Source organism: Psammomys obesus, unplaced genomic scaffold (genome assembly GCF_907164565.1).
Source record: "Psammomys obesus unplaced genomic scaffold, mPsaObe1.curated_primary_1811, whole genome shotgun sequence".
NCBI lineage: Eukaryota > Metazoa > Chordata > Mammalia > Rodentia > Muridae > Psammomys > Psammomys obesus.
Window position 1 is genome coordinate 11,018,433 of NW_026596069.1, and position 18,854 is coordinate 11,037,286.

At 35.1% G+C, this 18,854-nt stretch overlaps 1 protein-coding gene across 4 annotated transcripts in view; it reads right to left on the bottom strand.

Moving 5' to 3' along the window:
* The window catches only part of Kiaa1328 (KIAA1328 ortholog), a 226,847-nt gene that overhangs the window by 170,287 nt on the left and 37,706 nt on the right, over nt 1-18,854 (bottom strand). The window contains exon 2 of one of the 4 annotated variants that reach the window (XM_055625413.1): nt 10,215-10,341. The exons of the other annotated variants lie outside the window; for them this stretch is intronic. Within the exon in view, the coding sequence (XP_055481388.1) occupies nt 10,215-10,226 (12 nt within the window). The 5' untranslated portion in view covers nt 10,227-10,341. The remainder of the gene's footprint in view (nt 1-10,214; nt 10,342-18,854) is intronic. 4 annotated transcript variants of the gene reach the window in all.

An 18,854-nucleotide genomic window follows, 5' to 3' on the forward strand; every position in this document is an offset into this window, starting at 1 on the left:
TCCGAGAAATAGTCTACCAACTGGTAACCAAACATTCAAATATAAAGCAGATGGGGGCCATTCTCATTCAGACCCCCAGAGCTCCCATACCCCAATACCCTTCATTTTGGCCCCTCCCCTCTCTCACTAGTATAGTATCCTTTGTTTTCATCACCAGGTTCATCTTTCATATCATATATACAGACATGATTTTATAAAACTATATAAAAATTAGAACCCAGGAATGAGAGAAAACATATTGCTATTGTTTCATTTCTGTTGCTGTAACAAAATACCCTGAAAAAAGCAATTTAGGGAAGAGTTTACTGGTCTTATACCTCCAGGTTATAATAAGCCTATTATTGCAGGTCAAAGCAGGATCATAAAACTTCCTTTCCACAGTCAAGAGCAGAGACAGTGAACAGACAGCTCCTTGCTTGCTTTCAATTACTTTTCTGCTTCTTATACCTCAGAACTCCCTGTCCAGCAAATGGTGTTGTCCACATGGACTAAGCATTCCTCTATCAGTTAACAATCAAGACAATCCTCTGTGGAGATCTCTACACACCGACTTGATCTTCATGATTCCTCATTAAGGTTCTCATCCCAAGTGATTCTAGGTTATACGAAATCGACAGTTAACCAGTCCACATGTACTATTTGTGTTTTTGAGATTAACTTAATTCAGTTAATTGTAACAACCAGCTGCATTAATTTTCTGGAAAACAGCCTAACTTCATTCTTATTTATGGCTGAATAAATTGTATTTATAGCTAAATACAATCCCATGCCATACTTTCTTCATCCATTACTCTTCTATATAGCTGAGGTTGGTACCATAACTTAGCTATCGCAAACAGTGCTGTAAAAAAGTGATGTGCAACTATTTCTGCTACGTTGATGCAGTCTTTGGGTAACACATCTATGAGTAATAAAGCTGAATCCGATGTCACTTCTAGCTTTCATTTTTGAGGACCCTCTACACTAGCGTCTCTAGTGGCTGGACTAAGTTTCATTCTGACATGCAGTGTATAAGGGTTCTTCTTTTTCTGTGGCCTTATAAGCACTATCTGTTATGTTTTCTTAATGACTTCCACACTGCGTAAGGTGAGGTGGGACTGCATGCAGTCTGAATTTGCATTTTTCATATAGCTAGTAAGGTTGAACTTTTTTCATGTTTACTAATCATTTGTATTTAACTTTTCTGTGAACCCATTTCATTAGCCCACTTAATTTTTTTTTTTTGATATCTTGCTCAGGTTTTTTAATTCTTTGTATATTCTATAATGCTCTGTCAGATACATAGCTGGCAAAGAACTCCCATTGTGTAGGTTGTTTTATCATATAACTCATGGTTTACTTTGCTATGAGGTTTTTCACTGCTGTTTTGTTTTGTTTTGAAGGAATACCAGTTTTCAATTCTTTGTATTCTTTCTTTTTTTCTCATTTCATCATGTATCTCTTTTTTTTTTAAAAAAAAAAAAAGTTAATTTATTTTTTTATTTACTTTACATCCTGGTTGTAGCCCCATCCCTTCTCCCCTCCCAGTCCCATCCTTCCCCCTACCCCAACTGCCTATTCTTCAGAAAAGGGGAGTTCCCTTTTCCATCAACCCCAGCTCCTCAAAAGCTGCTTCAGGACTGAGCATGTCTTCTTCCCCTGTGGCCTGAAAAAGCAGTCCTGCCACTCCTGGTTATACACACCCAAAAGACGCTTCATAATACAACAAGGACACTTGTTCATCTATGCTCACAGCAGCTTTATTCGTAATAGCCAGAATCTGGAAACAACAAATCTGGAAACATGTCCCTCAACCAAAGACTGGATACAGTGTCACATTTACACAATGAAATAGTACTCAGCTATTAAAAACAAAGAAATCATGACATTTGTAGGCAAATGGATGGAACTAGAAAAGATCATCCTGAGTGATGTAACCCAGACCCAGAAAGGCACACATGGTATGTACTCACTTATAAGTGGATTTTTAGCCATATAATACAGGATAAGCATACTACAAAGCACAGACCCAAAGAAGATAATAACAAGGAGGATCCAAGGGAGAATGTATAAATCTCACTTGGAAGGGGAGATAGAATAGATAGAAGTAGTGGTTGAGCAGAGGGAACAAGGTAGAAGAAGTGTCATAGAGAGTTAAGAGGGTGGAGATTAGCATATTTCTTGAATGATTAGAGCCCTTTACAGAACATCCTTGACTAAAAGTTTTACCTATTTTACCTTCTAAGTTTCAGATATTATCTTAAAGTTTTTGAACTGTTAGTATCTGTAGTCGATTTTTCTAGGATTAGAACTAGGACACCCCCACCCCCCAAAAAAAGTCAAGACCCTAAACTCAGACAGATATTCGGAAACTGCAGAAGCATCTGACCTCTGGTACCCTCAGACATCAGGTGGTTTGCAAAAAGAGAAAAAAAGACCTTTAAGTTTCGAAAACAGCATTATCTAAGGAAAACAACTAACTCTTCCATTCTGTCTCTAAGGGAACCACTTTCTCCCTTCCCTACCCTTAGCTACAAAAGCCCAAGCTTGTAGCATGTAATCCACTTTCTTTGAAACCCCACTGTGTTGTGGGGTCCTGTATCCTGATCACAGTATGGTCAGATCTTAAGATGTCACCTTTCAGGTTCAAGATGACACCTTTCAGCTGTCGGAGTCACCTAAGTTCTCACCCTGTGTTACTTCTTACAAATTTAATTCTTACAGTAAGGGACATAGTTTCATTCTTCTACAGGTGGTATCTAATATTCTAGCACCACCTGTTAAGAAGCATCTTTTCCCACTGTATATTTTAGTCAAAATTTAGGTGGCTGGAGCTATGTAGGTTTATATTTGGCTCTTCTGTGTTTTCCACTGATTTGTCTGTTTTCATGTCAGTATGTTGTTGTTAGTTATTATAGCTCCATAGTATAACTTGAAACCAGGCATGGTGTAATTTGTTCAGGAAAGCTCTGACTATCCTGGAACTTTTGCTCTTCCATAGAATTTTAGGATTATTTGATTTCTGTGAAGAGTGACAATGGGATTTAATGGAAGTTTCTTTTGGTAAGATAGCCATTTCCACAATATTAATTCTGTGAGAGGTCTTTGCCTTCAATTTATTTCAAGAGTGGTTTAAATTTTCAGTGTAGAGGTCTTCCACTTCCTTGTTAGGCTTATTCTAAGGCTTCCATTTCTTAAGTTTGTATGAATTGGGCTGTTTCCCTAATTTCTTTCTCAGTACATTTGTAACTGTTATGTTTTACATGTTAAGTCTGGACCCAACACTTCACTTAAAATTCTTATCCAGTCTGAGATTTCTTATGGAGTTTTCAATTTCTTATACAGGATCTTATTATTTGCAAATAAGGTTACTCTGACTTATTCCTTGTTATATGTATCTTTTTAGTTTCCTTCTCTTGCTTATTGGTTTAACTAAGACTTCAAATTCTATATTGGAAAAGAATTGAAAAAGCAGACACTCTTGTTCTGATTTTAGAGGAAATTATGAGCTTCTCCCCCATTTGGTATAATGTTGAACAGACTTGTTAGGCATAGCCCTTATTATACTGAGATATGTTCTTTCTAATTCTGATTCCTTCAGGGCTGGCTCTTTTTTTTTTTTTAATTTCAGTTTTCAGTTATTTGCTCCAATAGGTATCTGCATATTTATCATGACTTCTGTAATACTACTGAGCTTGAAGGTTTTCTCATTTGGTTTTCTTTTAAGATTCCTTGGAATTCTTACAAAAATAATATAATCTTAGCCCTAATATCTAACAAGTACTTTTCTACCACCATGCCTAAGATTTTCTGTAGTCCACCAAAAGGCTTTCTTAAGAAACACATAATATGCTTTAGCACACAAAAACACATTGGTCAATTGAGCAGTCCCTATACTTTTTATATTTCTATCAATTCTAAAGATATTAAGGTAAAAATGACAAGCTGGTTAATGACTAACTTTAAGATTTTGTAACTGTGAAACTGTCTTTTTTATATTTTCAGGTAATATTTTAATTTCTCAGGTGGTATAAGATGCTCATCCTAAACTTGTCACATATGACAGCATATGCAGGAACACAGAACACGAGAGAAAATTCAAGATTATCTTGCAAAAATCTTATCTTAATCACAGGCTTCAAAAAAGTCAGAAAAACAAAATCAATGTCAACAAGAATTCCTGGAAAGAAGCTGCAAAGACTAATCACTGCCTAGAACTACAATGATGTTAAGAGAGTGGAATGTTGCGGGTCCAGAAGCTGATGACCTTATCCCAGGCTAGCTTCACCATTCTTGACCACATCTGTGTCTAACCTAACATCTTATGACAGACAGACAGAAACCTTTTGAAATCTATTAACGCAGCAGATCATTGGTGTCCACAAACCTAAGAGCTAAGAATGCTTTCAGAATCCAAAGCCCATCTTGCAGTAGTAACTGCCTCTTTGATGTACCCATAAATGAATTTTTAAATTGTCTTGATTTATGACATTCTTTTTTCTGTAAATCTATAAAACTTCATGAATCTTCAGGTAGCTGTTTCCACCTTGAAAATACAGAATTTGGATTAACCTAAATCTGTGTTCCATGGTCACTCATAGTTGCATCTAAAATAAACGGTCTCTTGTTATGCATCAATATCATCAATAAAATAAACAACTTAATAATTTAACAAATACATAGGAAACAAAGTCTCATAAAATTGTCAAAACTATAGACATGCAAAGGCTTCATGTTTCAGAATTCTCTGTCATAAATATATTTAATGTGTTTAATAAAAAAAAGTGAAGAGAGAAACAATACATGTATACGGCACCTGAGGAAGTTAGTGAGAACAAAGCATGCAGAAACAGATAATAACAAGAAAAATGAAATGATATGAAGAATTGAATAATCTGACATATTCCTACTCAAGAGTTTCCAGATGGCTAAGAATGAAAGGAGCAACAGTAATATAAATAGCTAAAAAATTTACTAGCACCAATATCTAAATTTTCAGACTTAAGATAACAAATGATTTCTTACATGGATGAATAGAAGGTACCACACCAGTTTTCAATATATTATAAAATGGGGAATGGCTCAATTTACATGTCATTACAAATAATTAACAATGTTTCTATTTATAAAAAAGTAAAACATTTTATGAGTTTATACAGCTGTGCTTCCCAATCTCATGTAAATATATTTACACCTGACACATACTCTCCCAAGTTAATTTGCAATACATAGTCAACTTAAATATAAAAATTATTTTATGGGTTTCAGACAGTTATAATTTCAAAAATAAATAAATAAAAAGACCATTTTAGTATCTTAAAAACAATAGTCTCTTAATTCAATAACTGGGTATCTCCTCCATAGGAAGAAGCAACATTCCTTTTGGAAGCCTGTTTTAAAGGGAAAGAAAAAACATGTAGATTTGTTACAAGTTAGTTAACGTAACAAAGAATCCATTTAATCTCTCAAAACCTATACTACTACAAATTTATGCACATAAATTTGAAAACATAGAAGAAATGGAAAAAAAATCCCTTGAAAGAAAGACACAAGCTACTAAAAGTTTCTTAAGAAACAGATAAACTGACTGGAAGTTTGTGGTTTAAAATGTTTCCATCTGAAAGTAGAGTAAACATATTCTAGGATCAGAAGGTTTCATTTTTGAATTTTAACAAAAATGTAAGGGAAAAGGTAACATTTATCTTACATCAATAAGCCTTTATTCAGAGAAGCTTTTATAATATACGGCAATTAACACTGAGAACCACCTACTGTAGGTCTAATGATTTCCAGGGCAAGTTCCACTCCCAAGAGTATTTGGGACATACAGATTAAAAATAAAGAGCATAAGAAGCTGGTAGGTGGGAAGGTGGGGATGAATCTAGGAGGAGCTACCATGATCAGAATACACTGTAAGAAATATGTAAAGCATTAATGTAAATGTCATTTAAAAAATAATTCTATAGCCAGAAAATTGTTATATACAAACTCTCACATGTAGTGTTAAAGAAAAAGACAAAAAGAGACAAAGATGACGAAGAAGGAAAAGGAAGAAGAAGAAGGAAGAAGGAGAAGGAGAAGGAGAAGGAGGAGAAGTCGTCGTCGAGCACTACCCTGGTACAAAGGTAAGCAAGCATTATGAAAGAAGTAAATTTCAGAATAATATATCTTCTAAGGCAAAAATTAACAAAATCCAGCAACATATAAATGGATAATATAGCAATCAAGTAAGGATCAGTTCAGGAATGTAAACCTGGATATTAGAAGATCACTTAGCAACATGTTGCTCAGTTAAACAAGCAAAACCAACTGACACAATCATATGAACTGACACTGAAAGATCAGCTTTTTAGCAAGACTCAATATTCTTCTAAGGTTGGGAGACAGACAACTATCAGCAAAGCAGGAAGGAAAGAAACTTTCCATACCATTCCTTTGATCTCACAGGAATGTTCATTTTTATTGAAAGCTAATAAAGGACATCTAAGTAGAGCAGCAAAAATTACAGCTTACACTAGCCAATGTTGACACTTAACTGAAGAGAACTCACTTACTCCTCACACACCTGCCATTGCCTCCTCAGCAAACTGCAGCACTCAAGCTGGCTGGGCTGCCCATTTGGAAGGGAACTGCTATCTGAATTCATGCTGGTCACCTGGTCTGAATCCTTCACATCGTCCCACATCTGGGGCCACTCGGCCACAATGGCATTCTCTACCTGGTAGAGCAACTCTGATGTTGGCACTCAAGTTGGCTCTGTGCCCACTCTTATAGGAGAACCGTGTTTCAAGATGGAGGGGAATTAAGGATTCACACTGAAGACCCAGTGAATCTAGCTCTTGTCCTTTGAGAACTCTGGCACGGCAGACACAGGTGGAAACATACCATTGCCAGTGTGTGGCTGGGATCAGGTTCATGTGTGGATTTCATCACCACCTGGAATGTAGTCACACCTGGTACTTATCCTGCGCCTGAGCCCGCCTGCGGTTGTGATACATGAAGCCTCAAGAATGGCTAGAAACTAAATAATTTTCTATTAAAATATGAAAGAAAGTTGAGAGAATGTGAGGATGGACTATAGCACCAATTTTATTCATCCTTATATGACAAGTTCTCATCACTGCATACAGTAAAGATTAAAAATAAAAGTATGCAGAATAGGAAAACAAAAAAAAATCCATCCTTATTTTCAGAAAACATAACTGCCTACTTGAAAAGTGTTAAATTATCTATAAAAATTCAACTATAACCAAATATTGTTTTAAGGGTTTTTGTAAACATTTTTAAGAACAATCAATACGTGTGAAAATATTACTGAAGAAAAATTTTATCTCAAGGTGCTGAATTAACATTTAAAAACTTTAGAATCTTCATTATTATTTTTAACTTAGTTACAGTCATATTCATTTTTATACATAACATACTTCAATCTAAACATTGTCATTGTTGTTACAAAATTTAGAAAATTTTAAGAGCTAACTTTGAAAGCTCAGGAAATCATCTAAAAAACAGAAAACATGGTACTTTAAATACCTAAGTTATAAACACAGGTAAAGTACTGTATAATAATTTATTTTCTTGCCAAATTTATATTACTTTTTGAAGTTTAAGTTATTATATTAGGTATTTGAAATTATTTTTTGTTAGAAAAAGTAATTACTTTTTGTTAGTGTTTATGAGTTATCCAAAGTAGGGATAAAGTTTGACATTTGTGGTAGGTTGAATAAGAATGCTTTTCATATGCTCATATAGCTGAATGCTTAGTCATTAGGGAATGTAACTATTTGGAAGGATTAGAAGGATTAGGAGGTGTGGCCTTATTGGAGTAGGTGTGGCTTTGTTGGAGGAAATGTGGGAGTGGGCTTTGAGGTTTCATTAAGTCCATGCCAGCCTTCAGCTCTCTGCTGATCAGAATATAGCTCTCAGCTACTTCCTAGCACCATGCCTGCTTGCCACAACACTCCCACCAAGATAATGGACCAAGCCTCTGAAACTGAAAACAAGTCCCCAATTAAATGCTTTCTTTCATAACAGTTGCCTTGCTCATAGTGTCTCTTCACAGCAATAGAACAGTAACTAAGACTGCATTTATGACCTTATATTTTAAACTAAAACTAGAGATAATTTTTAAAATACATTATTATAATATAATTAAGATAACATGTAAACTCTAAGATGTCTGTGTAAGCCTTAAAGCAGTTTTTAAACAAAATTTAAACAACATGTAGGGTTTTCTCTTACATAGGCATGACGAATACCTTAAAAATATCTGTTCATTTACCAAACTGATTCTAAATTAATATGAATAAGAATAGCCAAAGCATTTCTGCAAAGTAGGAGTAAAGCTGAAAGATTTGTGTTATAGGATTTCAATACTTGCCATAAAGCCTGTTATCTACTGGATTGGTGAAGAAATTAACAGAACACAAGCCTTAAAAACAGGCCCACACAAATAGAATGACATAATTCTGACAACTGGACAAAGAGAATACAATGATTTGCCTACGTATTGGCTACAAGAAATGTACTTTGAATATTAAGATATAACTACTTAAGAAATTATAGGGTAGAAAAAGATTTACGATGCTAACAGTACTCAAAAGAAGCTAAAGTAGGTCAATAAGCTTTAGAAAGAGTAGATTCCAGTACAAGAAATATCCCGTGGGATAAATAAGGTCCCTCGCACAACAATAAAGAAGCCAATTCATTAGACAGAAATAACAATTTCAATGTTTTATTCATCTGAAAACGTACCTTCCAAATGTATAAAGCAAAACCAGATAAGCACTACAAAGACATATGGGTAAACTCATAATCATACTCAGAGATTTCAATATCTCTTTCTCAGTAAATAACAGAAACAATTAGATATTTAAAAAAATGAACACACAAAAGCAGCTTTGGACCAGATATTTAACACTTGAGGGATAATCTTCTGAACAGCACAGATACAGTTCCCTATAGTTATCTAATACCATATATTTGAAAGTGAGAGCTTAGAAAAAGAGAGCAAATGATCTGGATATAGTGACACACAAGTATAATCCCAGCACTAGGAAGGTTGGAGCAGGAGGACCATTAAGTTCAAGGCCAACCAAAGGTAAACAACAAGACCCAGCTTCAAGAAAAAATAACAAAAAACAAAATACACACACAAAAGAATAAATATATACATTTTCCCATTGCCTACATCTCTTAAAATAAACATCCCTGATTTCAAGAAATTAGCACAAATAGCTCCCCGCAAATAGCTCCTTAGTGTATAGGTCACTGGGGTATCTTGTCTAAATGAAGATTCTGGAAAAGTAAAGTATTGCATTGCATCTTTAGCAATGCCCCAAGTGTTGCTGGTGAGGTTCACACTATGTTTAGGAGGTGTATTAGAGGACCCAAACAAATAAAGAGGAGAGGAACAGAGCAGTTACTTGAGGTGTTACCACTGCTACAAAGGCAAAAACAGAAAATGACTGGGGCATTCTACAGTATGTAGTGGTAGTGCAAAGAAGTTACTAATCACTATCTCACTTAATCTTCACAAGGCACACTGATGTACAGACTATGACTTTCATTGTCCAGGAAAAGAATCAGAATGTAAGTGCATCATAAAGTTTTCTAACTACCTGTCTTAGCAGAACACAAGGGTTCTGAACACTAAATTAGTTCCATGTGAAAGTTGCCATATTTTTCATAAAATCACATTAGTTTTATATTTCCTTCTGAGTCCTCTTTGTCCTTTCCCACTATTAAAACCTAAGCATTTCCATTAAACTTCTTTTTGATGTTCTAGTAATGTTTAAGAGATGTTATTTTTACCTTAAGTATAATACAATTAATCATACAAACTAAATGCAAAAGGTCTGAAATTCTTAAACTTTCACCGATGTCAAATTATGACAATTTTCATCTACTTTGCTATTTGAGCAATGACTAAATAAAATCAGAACTGTACCACATATTGACTTCAAGAATGAAGTAATATCTGATATTATCTCCAAATAGTCTACACTGGATATATACTTGTTTTTTAAATCAGAAAAAAATAAGATTTTTTAACTGAATAATTATCAAGTAGTACATGAGCTCTCTTCTTATACCCTCAAATATTAGCACCCCAGACAGAATTAAGAAAAAAAAAAGTAATATTTATTTGTAAATGTCTCCATGTGATAATTTCTATCATAGCTAAAGATAGGAAAATAAAGAAAATATATGCAATGGAAAATCAATTTCCTTACCAGATGCTGCATACAGAGCAGATCTTAGAGTCCCTGAAGCTTTGTAGAACAGGAGTGTGGGGGTTGTCAGACCTCAGGATCAAGGTTCCTAAGTAGATCAGTCACCTCTGAAAAGGAGGTGGTAATTCTGTTCCCCAAGCCATAAAAAAGAAAATAAATATAACTACAAATTAAAGCTCTTCTCAACTTAACTGGTATATGGCTAATATCTAACACTACTTAGAATTTTGAACTGCAAAACCTGTACACAGAAGCTGTTATGAAACACGAACTCTCTTATCTTCTGAGGTTGGGTTGGAAACAGTCTTGGAACACTTGAACTCCTTTCTGTGGCAGTATGCATTTTAAAGTAAACATCATGGTCCTCTAATAATGTAATACTTAATGGGGTTATTAAATTTTGATTTTATTGTTAAATTCTTTCCAGAAAAGAAAGAATTATGTACAGAAGAAAAAAAACTAACACTATGTTTTGGTGACAGGGAATGTTTTTCCTCTTCTGTAGCAAACCAGCCTTACCATCAACAATACCAACAATTTGGTGCTAAAGGAAGTTTTGAAAGGAGCTGAAAACACATTTTCCTAGAAAGACAGTCTTTTGGATTAAAATTAAACTTTTAAAAACTTTATTTGCTATTATTCTGGGGCCCCTGGATTGTGCCACAGTGTGTGAAAGAAGGTCAAAAGATAATTTGGTAGAGTCATCTATTTCCTTTCATCTTTACACCTATCCTTCAGCCAGGCTTGCAGATAAGTGCTTTTATCATCTCCTACCCTCCCCCACACTATTGGATACGATACTTGATGTGGCAACAGATCTGCTGATGAGGACTACTTTTCCTTCGACTTCTGCCTGTCCAATATTTTAAATATAACCCAGATTTTGCAATTGTGAGAATTACAAGTTTTAGATTTATTTTAAGATATTACATAGAAAATTCATGAAAAGGCTAGGGTAAAAATGAGTAGCTTGAAACTCTACCCATCTGGTAGTTTCTGTACAATTCGTGTATCTCTTTCTCCACAATTCTCCAAAGAATAGAAGTCCTTGCAAAAATTTCAGTTGCCTTTTGACCTGTTAAGCCAAATCACATTCCTATCCAAACAATCCTCGTATGCTGTGTCAGTTTGGGGCTACAGCAGTTCTGATTTATTTTTAGCCAGTAATTTGGGGCAAGAACTCTTCTCAAAGCTGCTCCTTGCTCTGTCTTGCAAGACTGCCAACCTTATGCTTTGCACTGTGCAGAGTCAGCTCCAGCACCGCAGGTCCACTAAGTGTCAACAACACAATGCTGCCCTAGTTGTCAGAATACAGGAAAAGAAAGGTGAAACCAAAAAAAAAAAAAAAAAAATCTAGTGGCTTCAATGGCCCTCCCTCCCATCATAAAACCTCAAACAACCATGTAATTGAATGCTGCTATTTAACATTTTTCAGCCAATTGGCTGACAGCACCCAGAAAAGCATCCCCACTACAGGAGGCACAGAAGATGACTATACACAGATAACCACCTGGCAAGGAGTTTGTCCACAAAGCACCCTCATGTGTTGGGCTACTACCCTTGACATGCTTCCTTACCAAATGGCTCACTCTCTCACCCTCCATGCTTTATAAATGCAACAGAAGCTAAGATTCCCTGCAGCATTAACATAACAGCTTTCAGCACAAAGTTTACAACCCAGGTTAGGAGATTTGAGGAACAAAACCAGAGAAAACACTTAAGCTAACACTGTGACCTGAAGGATTCAAAAGCATGGAAAAACTTACATCTCAAGATCAACATTTCAGAAGCAGAACTCTAAATATTCATAAGCCACAAGATCTTTATTAAGACTTATCTCCTCACTCAAGGCAACAGAGCTAACCCAGTCAGGTAGATAGCTTTCACAATACGCATTTTTCAAGAGACAACCAGATTATAACATTTAACCCTAAAACTTTTATTTCATAAACATATTTATATAGAGATGGACTCTATATCAAAAAGTGCCGATTTTAAAAAATTTCCTCTGCAATTTGGGGGGATGGAAAAGCATGCCTGATTTGTATATTAAAGCACAAGCATCTGTCCTACTGATGATATTCTAGGGAAGCACATTAGCATAAAATTTAACGATGTCAAATAAGTGGATGTGAAATAGGGACTGCGTAAAGACACTATTTCCAAGGCTGACAGAAACATCACTGTTTAGAAATGCAAATGAAACCATTATGTTCAATAATTATATGAAAATATGAACAGTTCAGCATGTTTTCCAGCCCTGATGGCGGTTAATGGGATGTACGCTTATGTAAATAACTACTATTAAAGCTAATGCTGAAAAAAACTAATAAATTCATACTAAAGCAACTGATTTAGTATGCTTTTAAACCCCAGCAGTGCTCACTTATTAGAAAAGAGTGCGTTATTATGTTTAGAACTCATTACTGCTACGAGTCACTGCAACTCCATCAATTACCATGCATTAATGAAAATGGGACACATACAAAAAAAATTATTGCCTCTCAGCAGTTTTCTTTAAAGACAAAATCTAGGGGTATTACTACCATGGGGCCTTCTAAGGAACATATCCACATGATAATCTTTATTGCTAAAACAATACTCCCAGCACTGTTATCCGAGGGCATTTTGTTGGGAAGACAGAATAACTTTTCTGCAAAATTCTTAATATTTTACAAGACTCACCATTTAAACATCAATTAAGAATTTTAATATTTGAATTACATTTGTAAAACCTTTACTAATACATTTTTAACATGTGGCTCTGGTCCTTTCTAAGAAATAAAAATATATGGTGGCAATTTTAACAGTGTGAACAATAGAGGGATTTGTTCCAGGACACTGCCTGTTTTAACAGATAAATCCCACTCGATTTTACGTTATGTGTCAGTAAATACTGTGGAACCACAAGATTGGATTTTTAAGAATAAACCACCTACATTTCAATCTTGGCAGCAAGCTGGACTTTCTCATAATATGTTAAATATTTAGCAAAAAATAATAAGGAACTGGAAAATTCTCACTTTTTAAAATTCTGATTTAGCTAAAGCCAAACAGTAAGGAAATGCTGACAAAGTGAGAATTCAAGAACAGAAATGTCTTTGCTCTCACTCTCCTGTCAACTACTGTACTTCATTCTGTTCCTGTAAATGTAATTTAACTGACCCTTCATCTTTTTCTAGCAGATAGGAAGACAAAAACCTTTCAGAAACTAAATGCAAAATACAGTTGCTAGATCTTTATATACTCTTGCTATATAAACTGAGTAAGTATTTATTGAAAAATTGTAGCTCTCACGAGTTCAATTGTTTATACTCTCAGCTCTCATATTTATTGAATAGAAAAACTTTTATTTTAAGTTAGATCTATTACCATGTAAAGGCAGAGTACCAGGGTTGGCAGCTTTAGTAGGGAAGTATAACTTGCTCTCAGAATCAAGAACACTGCTTTAGCAACTCATTCATATAACAGTTACTGCTGACACCAGGGAGAGCAGCCTGTACTACAGTCTAAGTATACACAGTAAGTAAGCACACAGGACAGAAACTATGCCTCAGAGAAATGGATAATAAGTTTATTGAAAATACTATGAATAATCAACATCTATCACAATTTTAAGGACAAAAAGCAAAACAAAAATAACAAATGAAGAATATGAGAAAACTTCAAAACAAAAAGGTGGGTAAAAGGGCTATTACAGACCAATGTCAAACTCAAGGATGAATATGTATTCCTTCCTATGACACAGAACAGGACAAGGATGTTCTCTCAGTCACATCTACTTAACATGAAACTAGAGATACTACAACAAGAAAAAGAAGTGTAGAAAAAAGACTACAATTGTTATTATTTGCAGATTGATGTGGTTCTATATATAAAACTACTGGAATAATAAGAAAGTATGGGAATGCTAAAAGCTATAAAATAAATATATAGAAATCAACTGTATTTCTAAATTTAACAATAAAAACATAAAATTACAATCAAATTGAGAAAAAAAACATCAAAACAGAAAGACTATGCTACTACTAGCTACAATGTATACATGATGGCTGAATCTTAAAATTCCAAGATAAAAAAGATGTCATTCCCTAACTTACAGAGTTATTATTCTGTAATGCTGGTATCAGAACGTCTCCTATATGAAATAAATAAACACATCTTGTTTTGATTACTGCTAATGGCATGCTTCTTATGTTAAAGGAAGCTAGATATTAACAGAACCATGCAACCTTCCAACATGGGTTCAACCCTAAGTATGGCCCTTTCCAGCTCCTGCATCTTTCTAAGATTTCTTTGTGCTTCATCAGAGAAGCCTATAATACAGAGACTCCTCAGCAACTCCTTAGCCATCTTCTCCTGCCAATAACTTGGGAGGCCTGTACTTTTTGGAAGGGAAAAAGAAGAACAGTGGATCTGGTGGACTGGGGAGGAAGGGCAGGGGTGGGGTTGGAGAAGGCTGCAGTTAGGATGTATTGTATAAAAGAAGAATAAATTTAAAAATTAAAGAAATGCTCTCCCACAGTATTAAAACACGTTTTTCTTTAAAACCTGTATTATCTCCTCAAAAACTAGAAAGCAAGTTTTCTGCATTGTTTTGGTTTTTCAGATGAAAAATTTAAAAACTAAAATCAAAATCTTCAAACAGAAAAGAACACCTACAAAAGACATTATTAAAGACATTATTAAACCTATCTTATCATTTTACATATTATAAATGTTCTTGAAAATATTTTACAGATAAAATTTTCATAGAGCTTAACCATTTGTATAACCTAGAACTCCATCAGATGTAGCCCATGGCAGCTCAGTCTCCAAGTGAGTTCCCTAGTAAGGGGAACAGGGGCTGTCTCTGACATGAACTCAGTGGCCTGCTTTGATCATCTTACCAGGCCACAGAGGAAGACAATGCAGCCAGTCCTGATGAGACCTGATAGGATAGGGTCAGATGGAAAGGGAAGGAGGACCTCCCCTATCAGTGGACTAGGGGAGAATCATGGGAGGATATAGGGATGGCAGGTGGGATTGGGAAGGGATGAGGGAGGGGGCTATAGCTGGGAAACAAAGTGAATAAACTGTAATAAATAAAAATAATTAAATTAAAAATAAAAAAAACACAAAAGTTACTGTGAAAGATTGTACCTGAAGTGAATGTTCTACCATTATCTTGTGAAGGCCATTCTAAGTTTAAGATACAAAGAAAATATTATCCTTGATTAATAAAAGCCATTCATTATATTCTTAAAATCTAAAATTATTACAAACTGTGGTATGACAAATTAGTCTTTTATGGAAGATAGGTAACATGAAAGACTAATCACAATTATAAACTTTCCTGAATAACAACTGTTGTAAAATTGACTTGCTGAAAGTCTGCTTATTCATGCAAGAACTGTTTGAACTTTTCTAAGTAATTCTTATATGGACCTATACAGATTTGATACAACATACTCAGAACCATTATTATTAAAAAAGGGTAGAAACATAATACACACATACCAAGTTTTGTTTTAAGTTCACTTTACTGCATTTCTATGTGGACATCAAAAAGAAATGGCAATCCTAGTCAAAGGGTCATCTAAACTCTATAGCCCTAGTCTAAATCATAACTATTTGAATTTCAGTTTCTCTCACTGTAAAGTAATAAACTGTTCTCTGGAGTCAAGTGCTAAGGACTTGTGTCTGGTGCTTTTCAGCCATTACAAAAAAGTAAAACAAAACCAAGAACAGGAAAATACTGTTTTATTATAAAATGAGTATGCCACAGATATTAAAAGGATCCCAGACAGTAAGCCAGAGAAATCCCTTAAAACATTCCTAGAATAATTTATATCTAAAACTGTATTTCTACCTAGCCAAGGGAGTAAAGATACAAAATGATAGAGAACGACACCTGAATGTACAATAAAGTTTAGAAGTACAACTTTTTAACAAATATATTAAATGGCTCCTTTACCTTATACTGAGGAAAAACTACCAGAGAATGGGGTACCTTTTAATACTGTACTATTTCACTCAGGCTCTCACAGCCAAGTCTTCGAGCTGAGGCAGCTTAAGCAAGTTGATTTTCTCATGGTTCTGGACCAGACATTCCAGCAGGCAGTTGTGTTTCTCTTGTACCATCTGACTATGCCCTCTATATTGGTCTGATGACAAACACAGTTCTAGAGTTTCAGGACACACCCACCATTGTGACCTCATTTAATCTTAAGGTCTCCTAGAGACCCTATCTTCAGTTATAGTCACACCAGAGGTGAAAGCCTCAATGTATAAATTTGGAATAGACACAGTTTAGTCTATAGCAAATCCTACAATAATAAATAGTAAATAAGCTTGCTAAGCCAGAACAGAGGGGGAAGGGCTAAAAATAAAACCCAGAAATCATTCCTTCAAATAAATAGTTTCCCCTTTAGCTAAAAACTATCTCCTCCTCCTCACAGCCTTCACTTTTTCACCCTTCTTCAAGCATAAAGCTGTTGCAAATTTAAGTTTTCCTAAAATGACACTGTAATGCTCATTTGTTCCACAACTTCTTTAAAGTCATACTGATACAAAAAAAAAGACAAAGTTATAATTCAAGACTTGGTTCCAAGTATTCAATTCAGCGGGATGGCTTAGGGAACAGAGGAATTTGCTGCCAAACCTGACTACATGAGTTCCATCCCTGGGTACATAATAGAAGAGATCTGATCCTGAAAGTTGTCCTTAGACCTACACATGTGTGCCATGGTAAATACACAAACACACACATGAATACATGTACACACACAAATAGGGAAAATCAAATACTTTTCCTAGGTAGTCTGTAAGAACCAGATACGGGGTAATCAAAAGGAAGGTCACATATCAATCAGGACCCACATGAAGCTAAGCCAAATAATAAACAGTCTGAAGTAGAAGGATAGCAAGTTCAAAGCCTGCCTGGATTAGAGGCTGACTGCAAGGCCTGTCTGGGAAAGCTTAGCTATCTCAAATTTGTTTTTAAAATGAGCTAGGGATACAGCTCAGTGGTTCAGCATTTCTCAAGCGCACTAAGGCCCTGGGTTCACTCTCTAGTACGGAAAACATTTCATCTTTTAAACCATATAAAGCTAAAAGTCTCAAAAGGCAAGTGATGCAATAAAACTAAATTTTAAGAAAGGTTAATTTGGCAATAGTGATGGAACGTCTCAAAGAACAAATAGTAGAGACAGACACAAAGTGCTACAATCATGCAGGAATGCAGTGAGGAACACCGAAAAGGACAATGGGCTCAGAATGTGCCACAGGGAGCATGGAAAAAACCGGATAAAGAAGCCAAAACACAATCTGTACAACAAGACTTCTCTTCTGTACTTTCTTCCATAAACATGGTTTTAAAAGCTTTAGGTACATAGTACTATAGATACGTATTATGTATCTGTATAAAGTTATGCTTCAATATAAAGCAGTTAGTATGTCAGAGGGTTACTGCTATCCTGTGCTTCATCAGTGCTAAAAGATTTTAGCATAATGAAGATACTGGACAATGGGGTCAGAGTTCACTTTGGGCTCTATAACATGCTGTTCCAGTTATTTCTCCAGGCCTGGAGGATGAAAACACCTGCTTACCTAATTCATCAGGTTGTCACAAAAAAGACAAAATATGAGAAAGTGCTCTGTTCATAACAGGAACATACATAAGTAAAATGTTAACTGAAAGAAGTATTAAAATGAGCAGAAGCTAACACTGTTATCTTGATGCCTCAAAGTCATGAGACCTGCTACATAACTGCTTCCTTTAATACTAACATCTGTACATTATATCTAGTTGGATAGCAACGTAGCCTACTGGGCATTCTCAGTTTTTTTATGTTTTAAGAGTTTTCCTATCACCTCCTCTGTCAGTTCCAATATTCTCACTGCAGCTCCATTTGCTACATTTAACTTTTGTTTCTAAGCTGGAATAGGATTAAATGTGAAGATACCGAGCAATTAATTTATTCTCCAAATGGCAGCCACAAGAACTTTCTCATGGAGTAAGTGCACACATAGGTGAGCAGGGTAGCTAAGGAGTACTTTTTGATTATTTCCCCGATCAGTTCCAGAAAAACCAAGGTTTCAGGTAGCTTGCTATAAAGCAGTAACTTATCCATTACATGGTCAAATGAAATGAAATGAAGTATACCAGATAAGTTACTATAATTATTTTATTTTCTACTAATATTTGGTATCAATCCCCCACACACACTCTGTAGTTAACATTTGTAGCTAAATACTTTCAAAAGAAAATAATCATATTTGTCTATTTGTATTGGGGATTGAATCTAGGAACCTGTACAAACTAGGCAAGCACTCTGTCCACTGAGCTACATGACTAAACCAAGGGAAAAAAAAATCTTCCAGATGTGAATGGTCTTGAGAACAACAAAAATAACCAGTAATCATCACTTTTTCTCCTGAAGTGGGACTGCTTCCCCACAATACCAACAGGAAAAATTATCTTCTATTAATTCTGACTCACAATGACTTTCCATGACAGTATACAAAAGCATTAAGGCCCCAAGCTTACCAGATTCACACAGCACCATGTAGCAACCAAAATGGCCTCAAGCAACACAGTTGTCCTATGGCAATATATATATATATATATATATATATATATATATATATATATATATA